Source organism: Barbatula barbatula (assembly GCF_947034865.1).
Source record: "Barbatula barbatula genome assembly, chromosome: 5".
Classification (NCBI taxonomy): domain Eukaryota; kingdom Metazoa; phylum Chordata; class Actinopteri; order Cypriniformes; family Nemacheilidae; genus Barbatula; species Barbatula barbatula.
The window spans coordinates 23733191-23751925 of NC_136769.1; the positions used below are offsets into that span (position 1 = coordinate 23733191).

General features: G+C 39.0%; 1 protein-coding gene across 4 annotated transcripts in view; it reads left to right on the plus strand.

Moving 5' to 3' along the window:
• Nucleotides 1-18735, plus strand: part of cep112 (centrosomal protein 112) — a 111520-nt gene that overhangs the window by 66018 nt on the left and 26767 nt on the right. For all 4 annotated transcript variants that reach the window (XM_079457102.1, XM_079457101.1, XM_079457100.1 and 1 more), the window contains exons 22-23: nt 10722-10784; nt 15133-15282. In XM_079457102.1, coding sequence (XP_079313228.1) covers nt 10722-10784; nt 15133-15282 — 213 coding nt within the window. The remainder of the gene's footprint in view (nt 1-10721; nt 10785-15132; nt 15283-18735) is intronic.

An 18735-nucleotide genomic window follows, 5' to 3' on the forward strand; every position in this document is an offset into this window, starting at 1 on the left:
AGCAGCATTTTATGCATTATCAAACACTTTTTCTGTAACCCCCCCGTGCAATTTTTATTGCAAAATGTTAACAAAGCAGCTGCAAAATTAAGCATCTTTGGCCACAGATATCACAAAAAATCTCCTTGTGTTAAACAGGCATTAGTTTTCGGTAATCTCATCGATAGATGCAGCTAAATTTCATACACTGAACTTTTAAGACATTCAACACAACCAAGAAAAAAAGAAACATGGACTACTGCTTACTAGGTTACTGCTAGACCACAGAAAGATTGAAGCAACTCCAGGGGAAAGCAACAAAGGGGCATGAAACGTTTGGAACGAGTGGAGACATGCACCTCTGTTTCTGTGATTCACCTCAGATGAGCTGTCAGTGTCAGAGCGACAGAGCGCTGCCAGCTACAATTTTGGTTTTGTATACACTTCCAGATTGACTGGAAAGGCAGTTGTCACCTCCTGAATTTATCAAGAAAGGACGCAGATGTCACTCTTGCAAATAACCGAACTGTTTGTAAAGAACAAGATCAGTGCATGGGCTGACAAGCACTGAGCATTTCAGCAAAATAAAAAAACATGTCGATATCTACAGTTCATATTAAAATCTGCTTTAAGAGCCGCTAGCCGGGGCAGCAAGAAAATGGCACATGAAGGTTCTTTATACAGTATCATGGGGGCATTTACCTGAGAAGGTCAGTTTCCATATAAAGTAGTGTATCTAATGAATTCCTGTTAAAAGAACAGCTGATCATTCTGCAGCTGACTCTTCACTCTTGTTGGGTCCTATTCATCTCCTTCCACACACCCTCATACCGCTCAGCTCGGGCCACTTGTTAAAGATATAGTTCACTCATGTCGACTACACCTGTAAGACTTTCTTTGTTTTGTGGAACACAACATCTTGATTCCTGGAATCCTCTTTTTTAATGAAAGGAGAATATGGAGGGCCTAAATCTTTAAACATGATAAATATATGACATGACTTTCCAGAATACGTTATTCTGTCAATCTAAAGTTCTGAAAGGGGTAAAAACCATATTCTTCATTAACAGTGGCAAGTCCTTTCCTCTTCTTTGTTTCACAGAATAAAGCAATTAATGTTCAGATTGTCATGAGGTACAGTAAATGTTGGCAAAATTCCATCTGTATGCATGTGTTGTTCCTTTAACACCAGGATTGAGATTAATGGGGAAATGCAGGTAAGTGTAGCCTTTGCTCTTGCTAAGAAACCACTTGTGCCAAATGATGAGGAATCGTTAGCAGCATTCTGCATTTATTTAGCATGGGGATGACAGTTTTCCATATTCAGCCCAAATTCCCAACTCACTTTCATGGACCTCCTTTTAATGTCATTTCGATATTTTGGTATTTTCAACTACACCAAAGTTAGCAGGCCAAGCAAGCAAGCAGGCACTATTTGAACCTAAGTGATCAGTGTTTGTCAGATAATCAGCTCAGAGAGGTGTACATCAGAGAAATCAACTATTTCAGGAAAGGATGAGTGCCATGACAAACTGTAGCTGTAGGCAGTAAACGGCATGTGACTGGTTCCACTTCTGTTTTCCATTTACCATTGAGCCAGAGGCTCAAGGGATTGTTCTGTTAAAAGGCTGAAATCTAGCCCATCCTGATTTACTAGAGCTGTCAGACTGAGCTGACTGTCATATATGAGACATTAGAGTGGGCCCATAGCATGGACATGTGGCACTCCCCATGACTTGCTTCGACGTGGCCACTATATTAGTCCCTTTAAGGGACAGCAAGGGGATGAATTATTTACCTGTCCATTGTAATTTTAATGTTGTTAATTCTTCATTGAAGTCCACTGTGCTTCCAGCAACACAGTCTCTTCTGTATGTGCACAAGATCACCATGGTAACAAGCTGTGCGGCACACAACGTTTGCAGTTATTTTTAAGTTTCTTAATAAGGCTAAAGAGAAGCAATGAAGAGAGAAGCAGGTTTAAAGTCGGCACATATTTTTTGCATTTTGAAAAGACATGCCTTATAGGCAATTGACTTGACACGAGTTGCAAAGAATGAGAATACATGTAATGTGTACTTGTGAATCATCCAGGAAGAAGTTGTCAACATATTCCACCTGCCAGCGGTTTACACAGAGTTTGCCCACTATCCACAAACACAGAAACCTTGACTGCTAGCCAGTATTACAGCAATGTGACATATCTGAAAGATCACTATGCCAGTCCGCCTGTCAAAACAGCAACATCTAACCACCAACTTTTTGGTTTGTCGTTACCTGAATGATCAACGACTTTTGTATTGACCACAGCCAGATGCTGTCAATCCAACCATTTCAAGGCCTTTGTATGAATAAAAGTGTGATTTTATAAAGAAACGCTGGACAATGATGACAGAAAAAGTGGATGTTGTGTTAATGGCGTTAAATATTTTACTCGTTAATCTGAAAAAATTAATCGCATGCGTTAACATTGACAGTCCTAGTATATATAAATCGTTCGTAAGGTAAAACCACTGTTATGTAAATTGTCACCTCGAGGTTGGGACAGATTACATAAGAATGTAGAATAAAAAAATTCCAAGCAATGCAACAATATACCAAAGTTGCACGTGCGCGTAAACCCTTCACTCAGTACAGACATTTGGCAGAAAATCGTTTCGTATAAACATTGCATAATAAAATGCACCGGTTAACTAATAAGAATGTGGCATTTGTACAAGATTTCCATTCAGGGGTGACAGGAGAGATTATAGTCAATCAGGCCCTAAAACATGGCTGCGGCTGTCTCCGAGAACGCAGTAAACACGCGCTCACTTCAAAGACACATCAATACACCCGGCTCCCCCACGGCACGCCTGTCAGCTGTCATTCTGCCCAAACTTCCCATCTTGCTTCTTTTGTAGCCTTATCTATTTTTGTTAATGTGTCACCACCATTTTTAGCTTCTGTTAAACACTACGATATTTTACCTCGCTCCTGTCGGAAGACGGTGATGTTTTGGGATGTTTTTGTCATTGTTTTTCGTCACGTTTATTTTTTCGTCCCTGAAAACTTATTAATTTCTGTCAACTGCCATTTAGAGATACACCAAATCCCATTATTTTTGGTCATGGATTACAGAGAGCAAAACAGTGGGAGAATATGATCAAAGACACCTCCCCATCACCTCGGAGTGGCAGATTGAGAGAGGGAAATGGAGCTTAATAGCAGAAAATCTGATTTAGACCAGCCAGGCATGTGGATGGATTTAGTGATTCTTTAGATTTCTTTCTTCTGCTGAGATGAAAGTTACAACGTTTTTCCCCATCTGCTGGTTTTTCATTCTCTTTCACTGAAGATGGTTAGGAAAGTAGGTGACACAGGAAGAGACTGCCACAGACTGGCAGTGTAGAGCTGGATGAAGAGATCTGGCTATAGACAGCCACCCGTGAGATTATATTTAGCGAGCCATCTAGATGCTCTTCATCCCATAAAGGATTTCCCCGGTATATCCTAAACCAGGTCTCACACAGCCAGACTTTTTGCATAAAGACTGGTCTACTTTGCAGATTTTCCTGGCCAGGAATCACCCGAACAGGCAGAGAGATTGTCTTACTTACATGTTAAGTGTCAAACAACAGTTGGCTTTGTTGATGATGTTGTAACCGAGTAAACTACACTGAAACAAATGTAAAAGAACACGTTTTTTGCTATTGTTCCAGAAACATTGTAGCCACGTCCAAATAACGTAGTGAATTAATCCCATGGAGAACATTTTATTGACGTGGTATACTGCTCTTCAGATAACCTGGACAATCTGGTAATTCGATCAATATTTGGTAATTTGGTAATTTCTATTTATTATTTTATATATATATTTCTGTTATAATGTAATATAATTTCACAGCTATATTAATAGTCTGTTTCCAATTATTATCTTTGTATAATGCATATTTAAATATTAAAATATTAAAATTATACATCCATTTTAATCTTAAACGCAAGCAATCTAATAACAAATTATTTTAATCCTCCATGTACATTTACATTTACGGTAGACGCTTTTATCCAAAGCGACTTACAAGTAGTTTTTTACAATCAGGGGTAAGGTGCCTTGCTCAATGGCACTTCAGTCATGACCTGCTGGCACTGAGATTTGAACCTGCAACCTTCTGATCACAAGCCCAACACTCTAACCCCCAGGCCACATTGAAAAGGTCATCAAAAGGAATATAGGAATCACAAAGTTACGTCGCTGAAACGTTATTTGGTACATCGTGGCAACGAAATATGGTCCGTTCCAGATACGTCGTCACAACGTAACTGTGTTAGCTGGCTAGTTGCTTTCTGAAGCTCCCATTGGAGTTCATTGTTGTGTTTTAATTATCAATTTAGTTTCTACTAAAATTAGAGAAGCAATGAGACGAGACAATTGTTAAAATGCATGAAGAGTATAGTATAGTATATCAATTGTATAGTTTAAATAATCTGGGTCGGGGTAAATTTGATGAGTGTCATTTACTGATGCACATATGATGATGAACACAGCAGTGATCTGCCCGCCTCTCTTCAAAGCGATCATATAATATTGCTTCCTGCTTGCAGCCACTGGGCGAATAAACTTTCATATTTGACTCCCTAAGCTGTTCTTTATATTGCATATCCTGGCTGCAGATCAGCAACCAAGGTGATCATATCGTTCGGTATAAAGAAGGTCCTAAGTTAAAAAGTCCCCCTCGCCTCGCAATTCACCTGAAAACCGCACGCATGGCCTTCTTTCCTGATTCTTGCTGCAAATCTGTTGATCCAGCTGCTAATATACAAGTACGTAGGTGTTACAGATCCCTACCCAAAAACATGTGGAGGCCATGAGGACAATCAAATATTGCAAACAATCACTGGGCCGGGGGTGGAGCCTCACCTGCCCGTCTAAACGTGGACAAAGGACAAAGAAGGTCAAATGAAGAATGATTAGTTTTTCATCAGCATGATGTCATCTTCACTGGCTATGTGCATGTTCACAGTAGGACTGATGACTGATTGATTGTCACTTTGTGAAGACAAGCAGAACTGATGCTGTATATTTCCAAGTTCAAGAGTTCATTGTCACATGAACAGGAAGCACTCGGTTGCACTATTCAAGGAAATTATTATTCTGGGCATATTCAAGCAGCCCAAGATACAAATCAATACAATATACAAAAATGCACTATACAATATACAAGATCACACCAAGGAATAATTACAGAAAGTACACAAAATAAATGCACAGTATTAAAGTACACCATAATAATAATATAATAATAACTATTACCCGGTACTCCTTTATCATATATTTTCTATATACATATGCCCTAAACGGAGGCGTTTGGTTGCTCGCGTGCATCTCGCGCATGAGCGGTAACTTAATTACGTTACATATTCCGTTCGCATTGCAATGTGAGCACACGTTGCGCGGCTGAACAGCAGATGACTGTAATGGTGGATTCACACGGTGAGGGGTGGAATTGCCGCAAGGCAGCCGCATATAAGCCTATGTGGCTGCCGCTGGCGTTCACAAAAATATGGCATTCACGCAAAGAGCCGTGCCCATAGAAGTTGATGCACGAGCAGCGCTTGCACAGCGCCTCCGCTCCACCAACGAGGCTGCTTGCACTTTGCCACATGTTTCCCGTACCGTGTAAATCCACCATAATAAAGGTGTAGCAATTGCAAGTTCACGTTATATTAAATATACTCACGAGCAAACATCTTCAAAAAGTGATCGTGTTCTCCTCATACCTGTCCAATATAAGCATATAACATGATGTGTTTTCAGTTTTAACTGTTTCTCTGTATGCTATGATGAGAAATAAGGGTCAGTAGAGGAAGGAGGATTGACAGCGTAATGTGATCACTTTCCTCTCACATATCTAATGTAAGGCTTTTTTTAATTAAAAAATATTATTTCAAGAAATCATGAAGCGATTGTGATGTATAGACAGCAGACATCACACGCATGTTTTAATCCTAAAATTTTAACTTTTTTGTTTTCAACTATTGACACCCACCATGCTAATATTTTTCGGGTGGGTGCTCCTAACTCTTGAAGTTGGGAGCACCAGTGGTAACAAGGAAAAAAGGTTAATTTCGAGCCCTGTTCTCTATTTATTTGCTTAAATATGATGTATTCAAGTAACCTTTGCATGCTATTCAGATGTTAGAGAAGTCTTAACTCTGCAGTTATTTTAGTGTTCACGAGATTTGCACAATTAAAGGGTTCTGTAACTGTTAAGCATCCTGATTCCTTCACTTCATCACCTCTGCGGCGGTGGACAAGTGATATAATCGGTTGGCAGGTGGACACCATGTATCACCCGTGACACCGACTATCGAATCAAACCTACTTTATACTGATATGGGTTTGGAACATTATGTTGGGGAATCAATGTTGACAGAATATTCATTCTGCTGTGAGCTATTCGTTTAAGTTTGTATGTCTTTTCCCCAACACCCTGAACCAATAAATCCAAAGCAGCTATTGGAACCATGCATTTAAAACCATGTTTACTGCAAAGCCGTCTTCCTCTCCAAGCAACACAAGCCAGATTCCTGTGGAGCAAAGATTCCTGTGTCCTCAAAACACACACACACACACCGACACACACACACTACACGAATGTGGGGAGTTGCCCGCTGGCCTTCTGCTTATTACAGTACCAGCCCTAAACATTTTCCAGTGTTGAATAAAATAATAATTACACTGCATATCATCCCTTCTAGGTGTATGTGTACTGCTGTTTATGCGCTTTGTGTTGAAGAAAAGTGTACAGTATTTGGTGCGGTTGGAAGGTGTGTACTGTGACTGGCTTCTCTCCAGAATGACATGGTTAATGAAGTTTGGCTAAGCACTGCATGCTTGTGCTTTCAGATGCAGTTTTAGTGTGCAGACTTCAAAGGCTGTGCGCTCACACCGACAGCATTATGATGTGATTACAGCACCTGATAGAAGCTCAAAGTGCCTTCAGCTCTAAGACGCTTTTGGCAAGGTGCAGAAAACACACACAAAGCCACATAAATGCTTCATTTGACAGTCCTGTTTTACTGATTGTAGCTGCTACTGTTGTAGATGTTGCAGCCCAGAACCATCAGGTTTGTTTATCTAATCGTCTGTTCCTAGATCAGTGTTGTCACATTAATAGGCTGGTTTACTCAAAGAAAAAAGCATCATTTCAGCCTCATATTTTTCCACATCCTTTAGTGGGAGACACAAGATGCCTGAAAGAATTTTCACATTGTTTTTTGTGTCCAGACAATGAATACTGACTGTCAAATTGTAATACGTTTTTAAAAATGATCCCAGATAACTTGTGTGCTATATTTTGTATATACAGCCGCGGAAAGATTTAAGAGACCAAATTTTCATTGCAAATGATCATTTATAGATGTAATGTGGACATTCCTGTCCAGTGTCCGTTGGATTTCAATCAAAGCAGTGACAAAGTCATCCAACAGCAATGTGAAAGACTGACAGCATGACATTATTACACAAATATTACAGTTGTAATGCTTAAAAGTTAATATGAAATTGTTTTCTTTGCAGTATTTGAGGCTTAAGAAATTGTTTTCATTTTCTCCAAATAATAAAAACTATATTTTTATCTGGGAGAAATATGGTTTGTAGTTCACACAAAGGAACAGAAATGATAATTTTACCTGAACAATATAAACCTATTTTACATTTTTAAATCAGAATAAAATGGTCTCTTTATTTTTTTAATGTTCAGATTCTGCAAATAAATGCAAATAGAAACAATCTTTTTATCGGTACTTCACAGAATGAATAAAAAATACGTATTTTACCTAATCAAGTCCCACAAAATAGTAAAATTAGAAAACAGAAAATCAATTTGAAGCGATATGTGTGTGTGTGTGCGCGTGTGTATGAATGTATGTGTGTGCGTGCGGGCGTGTGTATGTTTGTGTGGGGGTGTTTTCCTCAGAAGAGATACATTTGTCCATAAACATACTGTATACTGTAGTATTTACTACAGTAGACTGCAGTACAATTCTTGTGTACTAGTAGATTTGAACATTACAATAGTAAATATTAAATACACTTATACATTTACTACAAGTAAATTATTTTATCATCCGGTTCAAATTAAGCCAACTTTTGTTTTGGGGGTGGTTGCGAAGACCCTTGAGCTTCAGCTTGTTTCGACAGTTGCTTCACACAAACAGTTAAATGCTTGTAAAATAAACATACAACAACTCTGTGGATGAAGTTCACATGTTCATGACCTCTTATAGTAAGATACAGACAAATCCACGATGTTCACACTTGTACATGTAAAGTGTGCAACTCATTCACTCATAGACACGCAGAACAAGCAGTGGACATTAAAATAGTGGAATTCTGCTTTCGTGATTCCTTCCATGTTTTCCCACATCGTAAAGATCATAGGGCTCTAGATCAATGGACTTGATACAGGCGGACAACAAGTTTTAATCCAGAAACGAAAATAAATAGTGGTAATTTGTTAACCTCACACACTAACAAGCAGAATGATGCACTTCACACAAACAAGCAGCTCTGTCTAACGCACCTGCCAAACTGTATCTCACACGTGCTACACTATTACAATTATTTGTAGCACAGACCGATTTGTTCATAGCATGTGCAACATATATGTCGCACTGTACAGCCCTGCACATAAAAGTCACACAGGTTTCCAACCACATGAAGCCAAACGGTCGAATTTTGATTCAGAAAGTTTAAATGTGACTTTTGTAGCCATCGATATATTATTTCATCATTTTAACTATTGCACTGCTCCTAGGGCTGAACGATGAATCGAAATCGAATCACGATGTGAGATGTTGCAATTTGCTAATCGCTAGAGGATGCATGCGATGGATACATGCGATTATTTTAATAATTCACTAACACAATAGAAACATATATGGATTTAAGGGTTATTTTATTTCAGCCGGGTAACTATACTCATACTGTGCTTTGACTTCGAAAAATGTAAATCGCAATTAGATATTTTCCCCAAATCGCACAGCCATCGATTAGTGTGCATCTTTGTGAAACACACCTCTACTTTTCACGCAAAGCACCACATCACCTGTTATATACATAGATTGCTTTCAAACCACAAGCGATCTGCTCCTGAATTTCTGTCAAGCGGAACATGACCAGCTCGTTCAGACACTTTTGTACAGTTTTTTTTCCCAACGAGCCATGTGTGAAAACACTCTAATTGAAACCTGAGGTTTCTATAGAAACACAAGCAGCAAAAACCAACGTGTGTCCTTTTTGTAGATGTTAGTGTTGCCTTGTCTGTTTTATCAGAATGAAAGGCCTTCTGGGACACGCAGATAGTGATTGAAAGGGGTTATGAGCGAAACAAAGCGGTGAAGGCCCCAGGCTGGGTTTGCCGTTCTGTGGGTGTGAGTGTTTGGCAGTAGTATCAACTTCAAAGGGCATAAACCAAGTTTTAAAACACTGAGAAACATCCATTATAGACGGTTCCATCAGCTGCACGTGCCGGTCCCGAAGTTAACTTCCGGTCTGTGTTCAGTTATCATATTACAATATATTTTAGATTTCATTTATATTATTATGAATGTATATGAATATCATCAATGTCAGCAGCACATACGCTCACTACGTGCAGACTTCCACTTTAGGAGGATATGCAAATGTCGTAGTAAATACAGAACCTGCACTCCAATGAGTCTCTGAGATACAGTGTGGTTCACAGTTGATATGATGACAGTCATAGCTTACAGTATGTTGCAGGTGTGAAGTGGTGTTGGGAATGTGTACTTTGCTAAAGCAGTCGAATGCATTTCTGCATTAACTATGTTAGTCGTGAGGGCGCAACTCACATATTCCAAGATAACAGGTGGTACTGTATAGTTTTTTTATCTTGTTTTGGCTTGTTATGTCAAGCTTCTGGTATATTTATATATGTTAAAGTCACATCATAACGCTTTGTCATATTAGCAGAGTATTTAAAACAGCAGACCTTGCTCGGTTAACCCGCGACCACACATTTCTTCTCCATCATTGCAGTCTCCGGACATTTCTAGCAACTTAAAAGTTCCGTCGCCACAACAAAAGCCCCGCGTATCCATTCATTCGATTGGACAATGGAAAAAAGGTTGCATGACGTCAACTGCTTTTCTGCTTAGAGTAGATTTGAATGAGATTTTTCTGCCCAAAATGCGAGGCGCAGCAGGTGTCAAAAACGTGAGACGCGCATAAGCAGCACGCATAGCGCTCCCTGCCAACTGAAAACAATTCAAAATACGCATTCTGCCTGATCGGCCCCTAATGCAGCAAGTATGCCGTTAGCATGGCTACCAATTCGCTACCAACTTCAAAGTTGATATTTAATCATTTAGTAACAAATATCTCTTACCATTGTTGAATTCTTTATTACACAAACCACATCTTTGTGTTTGTTTAAAGAAACCAATTTTGTGTCTTTGTGTTTTGTTTCTTTTCATGTTTTCCTAAACACTTTTATAGCAGATAGCGGTGTGATATTGTTCTCTCTCCTTCCTGTTAAGTGATGATAAGTTGGCATGTGTTGAAAGGGCCGTGTGCTGTTGTGGTGTCAGGCCTGGCTCTGCGCCCAGAGCTCTCGCCAACACGGCTGCCAGTCACAGAGGTCATGGCACAGAGTCTCACATGCACTTCCTGCCAGCTCATGCAGTGTCGTGTGTCTCACTCTCTTTCTGACGGCTTCTCTTCTCTTTCATTGCAGAACAACAACAGAATGAAACATCTTGAGAAGGAATACAGTCAGAGGCTGGCCAAGTCTGCCCAGGTGAACACACAGCAACTGAACTCTCAATCTGTCCTTCTGCTCCCTTCATACACTGTAACACACGAGCGCCTTTCACACGTACAGTCACACTTTAACAGATCATGCGTGAACCGGACCTAATCACTACTGCCAGTTCACCAGTAGAGGAAGTTGTAACATTACCAGGATGTGTGATCGTAGAATGAGGATTACCCATTGAGCACGTATGACCATAACTGGGTCAAGAGCAAATGTATCACCCAAACAACAGTACTGTGTTTGTTCAGATATTAAATCACACTCCATAATGTTTTCGAATATATCACTGGTGGCAGCGCAGTTTAGAAGGAATCTTCTACTTTATGACATCACATTACTGGTATTTTGGAACTGATATGTGAACTTTGTCTTGCCGGTAAAAAGATGCTTACACGAACAGCACATGTGTATTTACTAGTGACGTCATTGTCATAAGTCTGATGTCGGATTTCTTGCATCCATGCAACATGATTTGAGTATTTGAACTTTGTACTAGGACAAACTTACTGTAATTTAGATTCTCATATCAGTGTGTTGCTCCAGTTATTTCCTGCTGATCTTCCTTCTGTGGAAGATAGAAAAAGAGCTTCTCCAAATAATGTTATTTCCTCCATTATCCTTGAAACCCACTCACCCACATGTTGCATTTTATTTTACCACCACTGATGAAATTCATTGTCCTCCGTTTCGTCACACTGAGGAGGTGTACAGAAGCACTGTGTTATTTTGACCATGCGTTAAACATTACACTTATTCTGCTTAACTCGATGCATTTAAACTCACTTCAGGTTTAGAAGAATAAACACACTGCTTACCTTTTCAAACGCTGGAGGTACTGTGAAGTATTCGTCCTGTCCCAGCTCAAACGCTTTCTGCTTTTAGTTTTACCCACAACACAGAGCGTTAAATGACAGGTTGACAAGCAGATGTTGTGTGAAAACACGGGCCTATTAAATTACACAATGCTCAACATCAAAAGCGAGTGTGTGAGAAAAAAGTTCTTGGGCGTTTTCCTATCTCAAAATAACCTCTAAGAACACCAACGATTGTGACGATAGATCAGTGAAGGTTGCATAAACGTTTTCATGTCCTTTTGATTGGTTGGAATGTGGCCATTGTTTAATGCTAAATGACTAAATACGGATGAAATGCACCTCCTCTATATTGACTAGACAGGGTTTGTTGATTTATTCCAGTTGTTAGAAGTTCATTTAAGGGGCCAAAAACAGAAACATAACCTGGAAGTTTAACCTAAAATGTTCAATGTTATCCACAGATCACGTCTAGCGTTGAGTTGTAAGAGCATGTTTGCCAATCATATGGACTAATTGAAATGATGCTTTTTTGCAAGCAATTCTCGGATCATTCCCCATAGAAAAAGCCAAAGCCAATTCACATCCTGATATTTGCTGTACACAGATTTTAGTATTTTAACATGCCTTTCATGAACCTTATTATTTATTTATCGTATATTTTTATTGCCTTTCATTCGCTCCCTTATTTTGCATAGAAAAATACATAATTTCTTCGGCTCCCTATTAATAAACTGATCTAGATGAACTGCAGACTCTATGCTGTATAAAGTCTAGCACTGAGATTCGTACTCTCTGACTAACCTCTGAACTCGCATGCCTTTGTATCTCTTCAGCTAATGATGAGACAACATGAGGTGGTCAACATGTGCCACAGTTTGATAGATTATTCAGGCGGTACATCATCAGTTTATTATTGATATGTGCATACTTTATATATCATTTGTCAGCTGTACTACATTCCACTACATACTGGATCTTGTCTTTTGTGTGCTGTTGTTACATACCAAATGAAGCCAAAATACCACGGCCAACATTGGGTCAACCGTGTCAGAAGCTTCCCGCAGTCTTTTTATCATTAGTGACACTGAGGCAACCACACTACACACTACACAGGGTTACATTGAGGTGTTACTTTTTTAAGCGATAGTCTGACTGAAATATCCTCTAGATTTTATACTGAAGGTGTCCCCCACGCCATATCTGATCAAACCATAAAGATCAAACAAACATCGACCCAAAAGCACCCTAGCAACAACATAATGACACATTGACAATCACTCAGAAAACCCCAGCAACCACATAGCAATCCTTTGGAAAGAACTCTGAACACCATAACAACTGCCTAGCAACCTACGTAGTGACATACTTAAAACTACTCGAAACACCTAAGCAACACACTCCCAGAAATAACTATTAGTAGACATTGGTTTAACCTGTCACAGCGCTGATGTTACACCCAAACCAAAGTAAGGCTTCTAAAAAAAAGACGCTGTGTTGTTACCGCCAACATATCAAGAGTGAGATGAAATGCCGAGAAGCGAGGGATGAGTGTGTCCCTACGGGCAAAACACTTGAATCAAAAAATCTGTATAGCCAAATAGTGATTAGCATGAGAACTTATGTTACCACAATAACGGGGCTCTTGGTGCTTTCAAATGGTTCGCCCATTGACAAAATCAGCCTAAAGTATTCCCTCGTCTCCAAGAGTTCACTCCCAACTCCCACACAATCAGGCAATCCAGTAAAACTTTTATGAGCAATAAACGATTATCTGTCTTGCCCTGAGCGTATCGCTGAATGCACGTCAACGCTGCTGCTCATTTCGCCGCATTTGAAACTGAATTTTGACAACAAGTTTTCCTCACTAGAACCTCAATAAACTGTCCATCTCTCTCTTTTCTTTCTTTCTTTCTCTCTCTCTCTCTCTCTCTCTCTCTCTCTCTCATTCATTCATCTGTCAAAATCTGCTCACTGCTCACATTTTGCAGTTGTTGTTTGATACTTTGTGTTTGGACTTCACCTCAAGATGTGCAACAGACAAAACAAAATATCATAGTGCATGTGCTTTCACAGATAAAAGCATTTACAAAATGAAGGAAACAAACATATGTGTGCCTAAGCTGTTTATCCAAAAAACATTTAAGGTATTTAAAATTTACAAATGCTTAACCATAAGTGTAATGGATTTAGCAATTTATTCACAGCGCACAGAGTAGTAATGCCAGTAATGTCTTGATAATGTCTTATCAATAGAGTTATAGTTACACGCTGTGTCCAAAACTGCATACTATGAAAGTATGTACCGATTTAAAAGAAGTAGCTACCTATCGACCGTTAAAACAGTACGTTCTATGTAGTATGCGTGGGGGTAGTATGAATACATTTCGGACATACTGCATCCACCATGTTTCATTGTTGTGTGACCCGTATGCTCGTATGCTACATATTAACATCAACCTGTTTCAAACATAATTTATTCACGAGAAATTCATTAATCTTTACTAACATTTAAAAACGCACACCCGCTTTGAAGTTTTCCACAACCTTTATTTGAAATTTGACCATTGCATCAAGGGATAGAGAAGTGTCCATCGGATGCACACTCACAAATCTCAGAGTATTGTTTGAGTATGTTAACTGACACTAAAAGGTCTGCTCTTATTACTCCTACTTTTATTTAACCTTCACTGGCTACCAGTGTCCTCTCGTATTATTTACAAAACTCTTCTGCTTATCTTTAAATCACTCCATGGCTCCAACTTATCTCTCTGACTTACTTTCTCCTTATATTCCCTTCCAACCATTTTGATCATCTGGAGGTGAACCTCTTTGTGTACTGAGATTTCACTGATCATCTATGGGGGCAGATCTTTCCCAATTTTTGGAACTCATTGCCCTGTCTCTTAGGACAATTTCCACACTGCAGGAATTTAAGTCTAACTCAAATCGGTCATGAGTTGTTTCTTAACTGTATTTGATTGTTTGCAATGTTATTGCAATACGCACATGTCTTGACTCAGGAAAAATGTCCATTCAAATCTGTTTATATGCTTTTGTCATTGTTAATTGTCCTTGAGCTTGGGAAATATGAATTAAAACATTATTATTGTTATTTTAAAACAGTATTAAAATGAAAAACTCTCAGTATTTCAGTGAAAGAATGACCACTCACCACTGCTTTTAATTTGAAAAAATATATACAAAAAGTATATTTAATGAAATCTGATCTCATTCTATTGTCTGATGTTTTTATAGCTTACAATTAGAGCATTGTACATGCTGATAACAATGCACTGCAAGTCATTTTAAATAAAAGTGTCTGTCAAATGCATAAATGATAAAAGATAGAAAATAAAATGCTCAGTTCATCCTAATTGAGATACTTTGTTGTAGGTAGGTTGTAAATTATATTGGTCAAATTGTTAAATAGAATATACCATGTCATAGGTAAGGAACTCAGCACTGATCCGATTCACGGGTGATCTTATGAATGTGTGTTTGGTTTATGGTGGCAGGTGATCGCTGAACTGCAGACGTCCCTCAGCACTTTAAAGGAAGAGAGTCGTAAGGTGCTGCAGAGTCTGGAGAGAAAGCTAGAGGAAGCACAGAGTCAATGGGATGAGGAGAGGCGACATCTCAAAAGAGATGCTGACCAAACCAGTAAGGTCAGGAACACAAATGCACATCACCTCATAACTAAATCACTTTTATTTATTTAAAAAAGCGTACCTGCCAGCTCATAGGCATATTTCACAATGAAATGTTCAAATCAGAGAACATGTGTGTACAATCATACAAAACCGATTTATATAGTATTTACATACTGTATACCAAAGCAACAAGTTCATGGCGGTAAATCTATATAATTCCAAATTGTCTAACTATAGAAGTGTATCTTAGTCTTAGCTCAAAGACCGCACCTTAATCCTTGTCCAGTGACTCCTTTAGTTATATCTCAAAATTACCTATTAGTTACGTATATTATTGGGTTCCATATTTTTTTTAATGTCTTGGGTCTATTTGACAAATTGATATCTTAGTTCTTCTAGACTAAATCACTTTCTATTTATGTATCTATCAACATCTAATCAGTAATCAAAAACAAGGTATTTTACAGTTAAGTCAGGATGAGGATGAGAAGAGGATGTGGTCATAGTCATGGAAGAACGACTATTTTTAGCACAATAAATCTTATATCAAATTAATCTCAGGTAAAAAAAAAATGTGAAGTGATGTGAAAGTACAGATTATAGCCCTATAGCGATGAAATTGCGCCTACACTGTGGCGATGAGTTTTCTTTGAGATTCCTCCAGATTGTGTGTTGTTCTGTTGTCTGGACTAATCCATCATGGCTGACTGAGTGTTTTCAGCTCTTTGTGTGTGTAATGACCGAAACGACTCGACACAAAAGCCATCCAGCATGCTTTTTTTGCATGACAGTGGATATGGCGGAGAGGGCTGCAGTCTGGCCCCGGCTTTTATGAAGTAGACATGACTCTACTTCTTTTGTGGCACTTTCAAAGAGGTCTCGGGTTTAGGCCGATTGAAGTGTGGTGGTGACTTTATGAGCATTTTGAAGTGGTGACCTCTACTTTGATCTCCTCGGTTTTGCCACTGAAGCGCCAATACTCTGTGTTTGTAGTCAAGTTTCAGAAACAATATGTTTAGGGATGAATGTTTGTCTATGGGATTTTTCTCAACTTTGATTAAGCTTTTTTTATACATCACAAACATTATAAGCAGATGCTGGAGCACAAAATAAACACGTGTAGTACGTTTTATTCTACTTGGTCACAAGTTAGAAATAAAACCTTCCATTGGACATTATCATTTGGTGGTCCGAACAAATTTTAATGCCCCTGTGAATCGGAAGTTGTGATCGTTTGGACTTCTGTATTTTGACACATTTACAAGTGAAATGAAATTTCGAATGAGAAAAATTGTAGCCGTAGCTTTCTTCAATTTTCTTCGATTTAATTGGCTGTATAAAAACAGCCGTTGCATTTTGAAATGGAACTGGCAGCCATCTAACATACGTCATTTAAGTTGGATGGTCATTACAGGAAGGAAGTGCATTTTTCAGATTTTAACTGAGATTATGAGGGCACACGAATTTGGATAAACTATTTATAATAAACGCTGCAATATTTCATGAAAAATTTAAATTGTTAATATTGTTTACAATGGTTATGTGAAAATTCTGTGAAGGGTGAACTCTTTCCCAATCCACTGCAAACTCCCACTCACATCTGGCTCAATGGAACGCCCACTTTTCACCATCCTACCAGAACCCCACATGAATTCAAGTCCCGGCCTACAGTTTTTCCCCATAGCATGTCTTGTTTGTCTTGGGAATGTCACAATGCAGTCAAATGATTTGCAAATGTCTGTTTTTTCATGTTGACTTGTTAAAACGTTTCTGTGGAGCTTCATCATGAACTCCACTCTTAAATTGAAACCTCACAGACTGAGAAAGTTAAGCTGATATAATGATTGTAATGCACTTTGACTGGCATGGTGCATCTCTTAACCACTCAGCAATTTTAGTGCAATTACTGTGTTTTGTTTCAGTGCACAAAACCTTCAGCGTCCTATTCTTCTCATCCCAGAGCGTTTACTGCTGTTAATGAGACTCAAATGAATGACTGGCTTGCTGATTTCAGTTCAGCCACATGTATCGCATTACTGCGAAAACAGACAGTGAAAAAGCCAGTGTGTGTTTGGACGGTAAGAATAAGCGTGTCACACACTGACATCCTTGCCAAATCGCTCACTTCAAAGACCAATTATGAAAGCTGAAGGGCTTGGGACAAAAAAAAGAGCAGAAAGAAACATCAAAGTGCGCTGCCTTCAAATGCAATAATCCTAAAACTGTGTCTGCCATCAGATGTCGTATAATGCTTCAGATTAAAACCTTGTTTGTTTGTCGCATTTCCGCAAGTCCCACTTTCTTCACATGAAAGCTTTAGAAAGGCAGCCTGTGAAAACCTCTCTTGTCTTTAATTGACTGTGTTGCATATGTCCTGAAACGTTTATATTACTTCTGCACTGCTAAAAGGAGTTTCTTGGCTGAAATTTTTGTCTTATTATCAATGCATTTAACTATTTCTTAAATCACTTAAAGGGATTGTTCACCCAAAAATATAAATTCATTTTCTCAGATTTCTTCCCTCATTGACTCCGATCCGATGTTTATTTTCCTTACTATGGCTGTAAATGGGGGATGAGATCTGTTCGGTTACTGACATTCTTTAAAATATATTTATTTTTGTTCATCACAACAAAGAAATGTAAACAGGTTTGGAACTATCTGAGGGTGAGTAAATGATGACAGAATCCCGGGGAGAGGGCCCTGGCCCAGTATGTACTGAGCTAGAAGGTGCTGAGATGGACACTAGAGATGGTGAAGGTAATGCGGTTTGGCTATTTGTAGGGGTTGATCCCAGGCTATGAGATGGTTATCATGCTTGTGAGATTGCTAATGGAAAGCCATCCGGGTTAATTATCTGGTTGCGGAGATTGGTCATAGCCAACCAGCCGGGTTAGTTATCTGCACATGCTCCTCCCGAACTTTGTTAATAAAACAATCTAAAAGTTAGTTGAGTGTTAAAATAAGGTTCCATCTAGGGGTCCATCTTTGCTCTTGATTGTTGGCAGAAATTTCCTGGGCTGGAGCTGGGATGATCAATTAAGTCCACAGGTTCTCGCACGAGGATTGCACGTGACGATCAGCTGGTGCTGTTGTAATGTGTAGTTTCCTCTGGATGGGTATCATGATGGTCAGTCAGTCCGCAGGCTCTCACATGAGGATGACACTTGGTGGTCCTTCTTGAGCCGTTATAATCTGTGCTTACCTCGGGATGGGGATGGGAGAGAATAATTTGCGTAGCTGCTCGTCATGTACTTAGAAATGAGATAACACAGGTATGCATCATATGTATGCTTTGCTGAAATGATGTGTTTTTAATCTAGATTTAAATTGGGTGTCTGACCCTCGAATAGAATCCTGAATGCAACCTTCCTGCATGGCAACCACTTATTGGATCTTTGAAGAATCACTTCCTGTTTCCTTTGACATATATGATAAAACAAAATACAATGAACGGAGCGCGTAGAA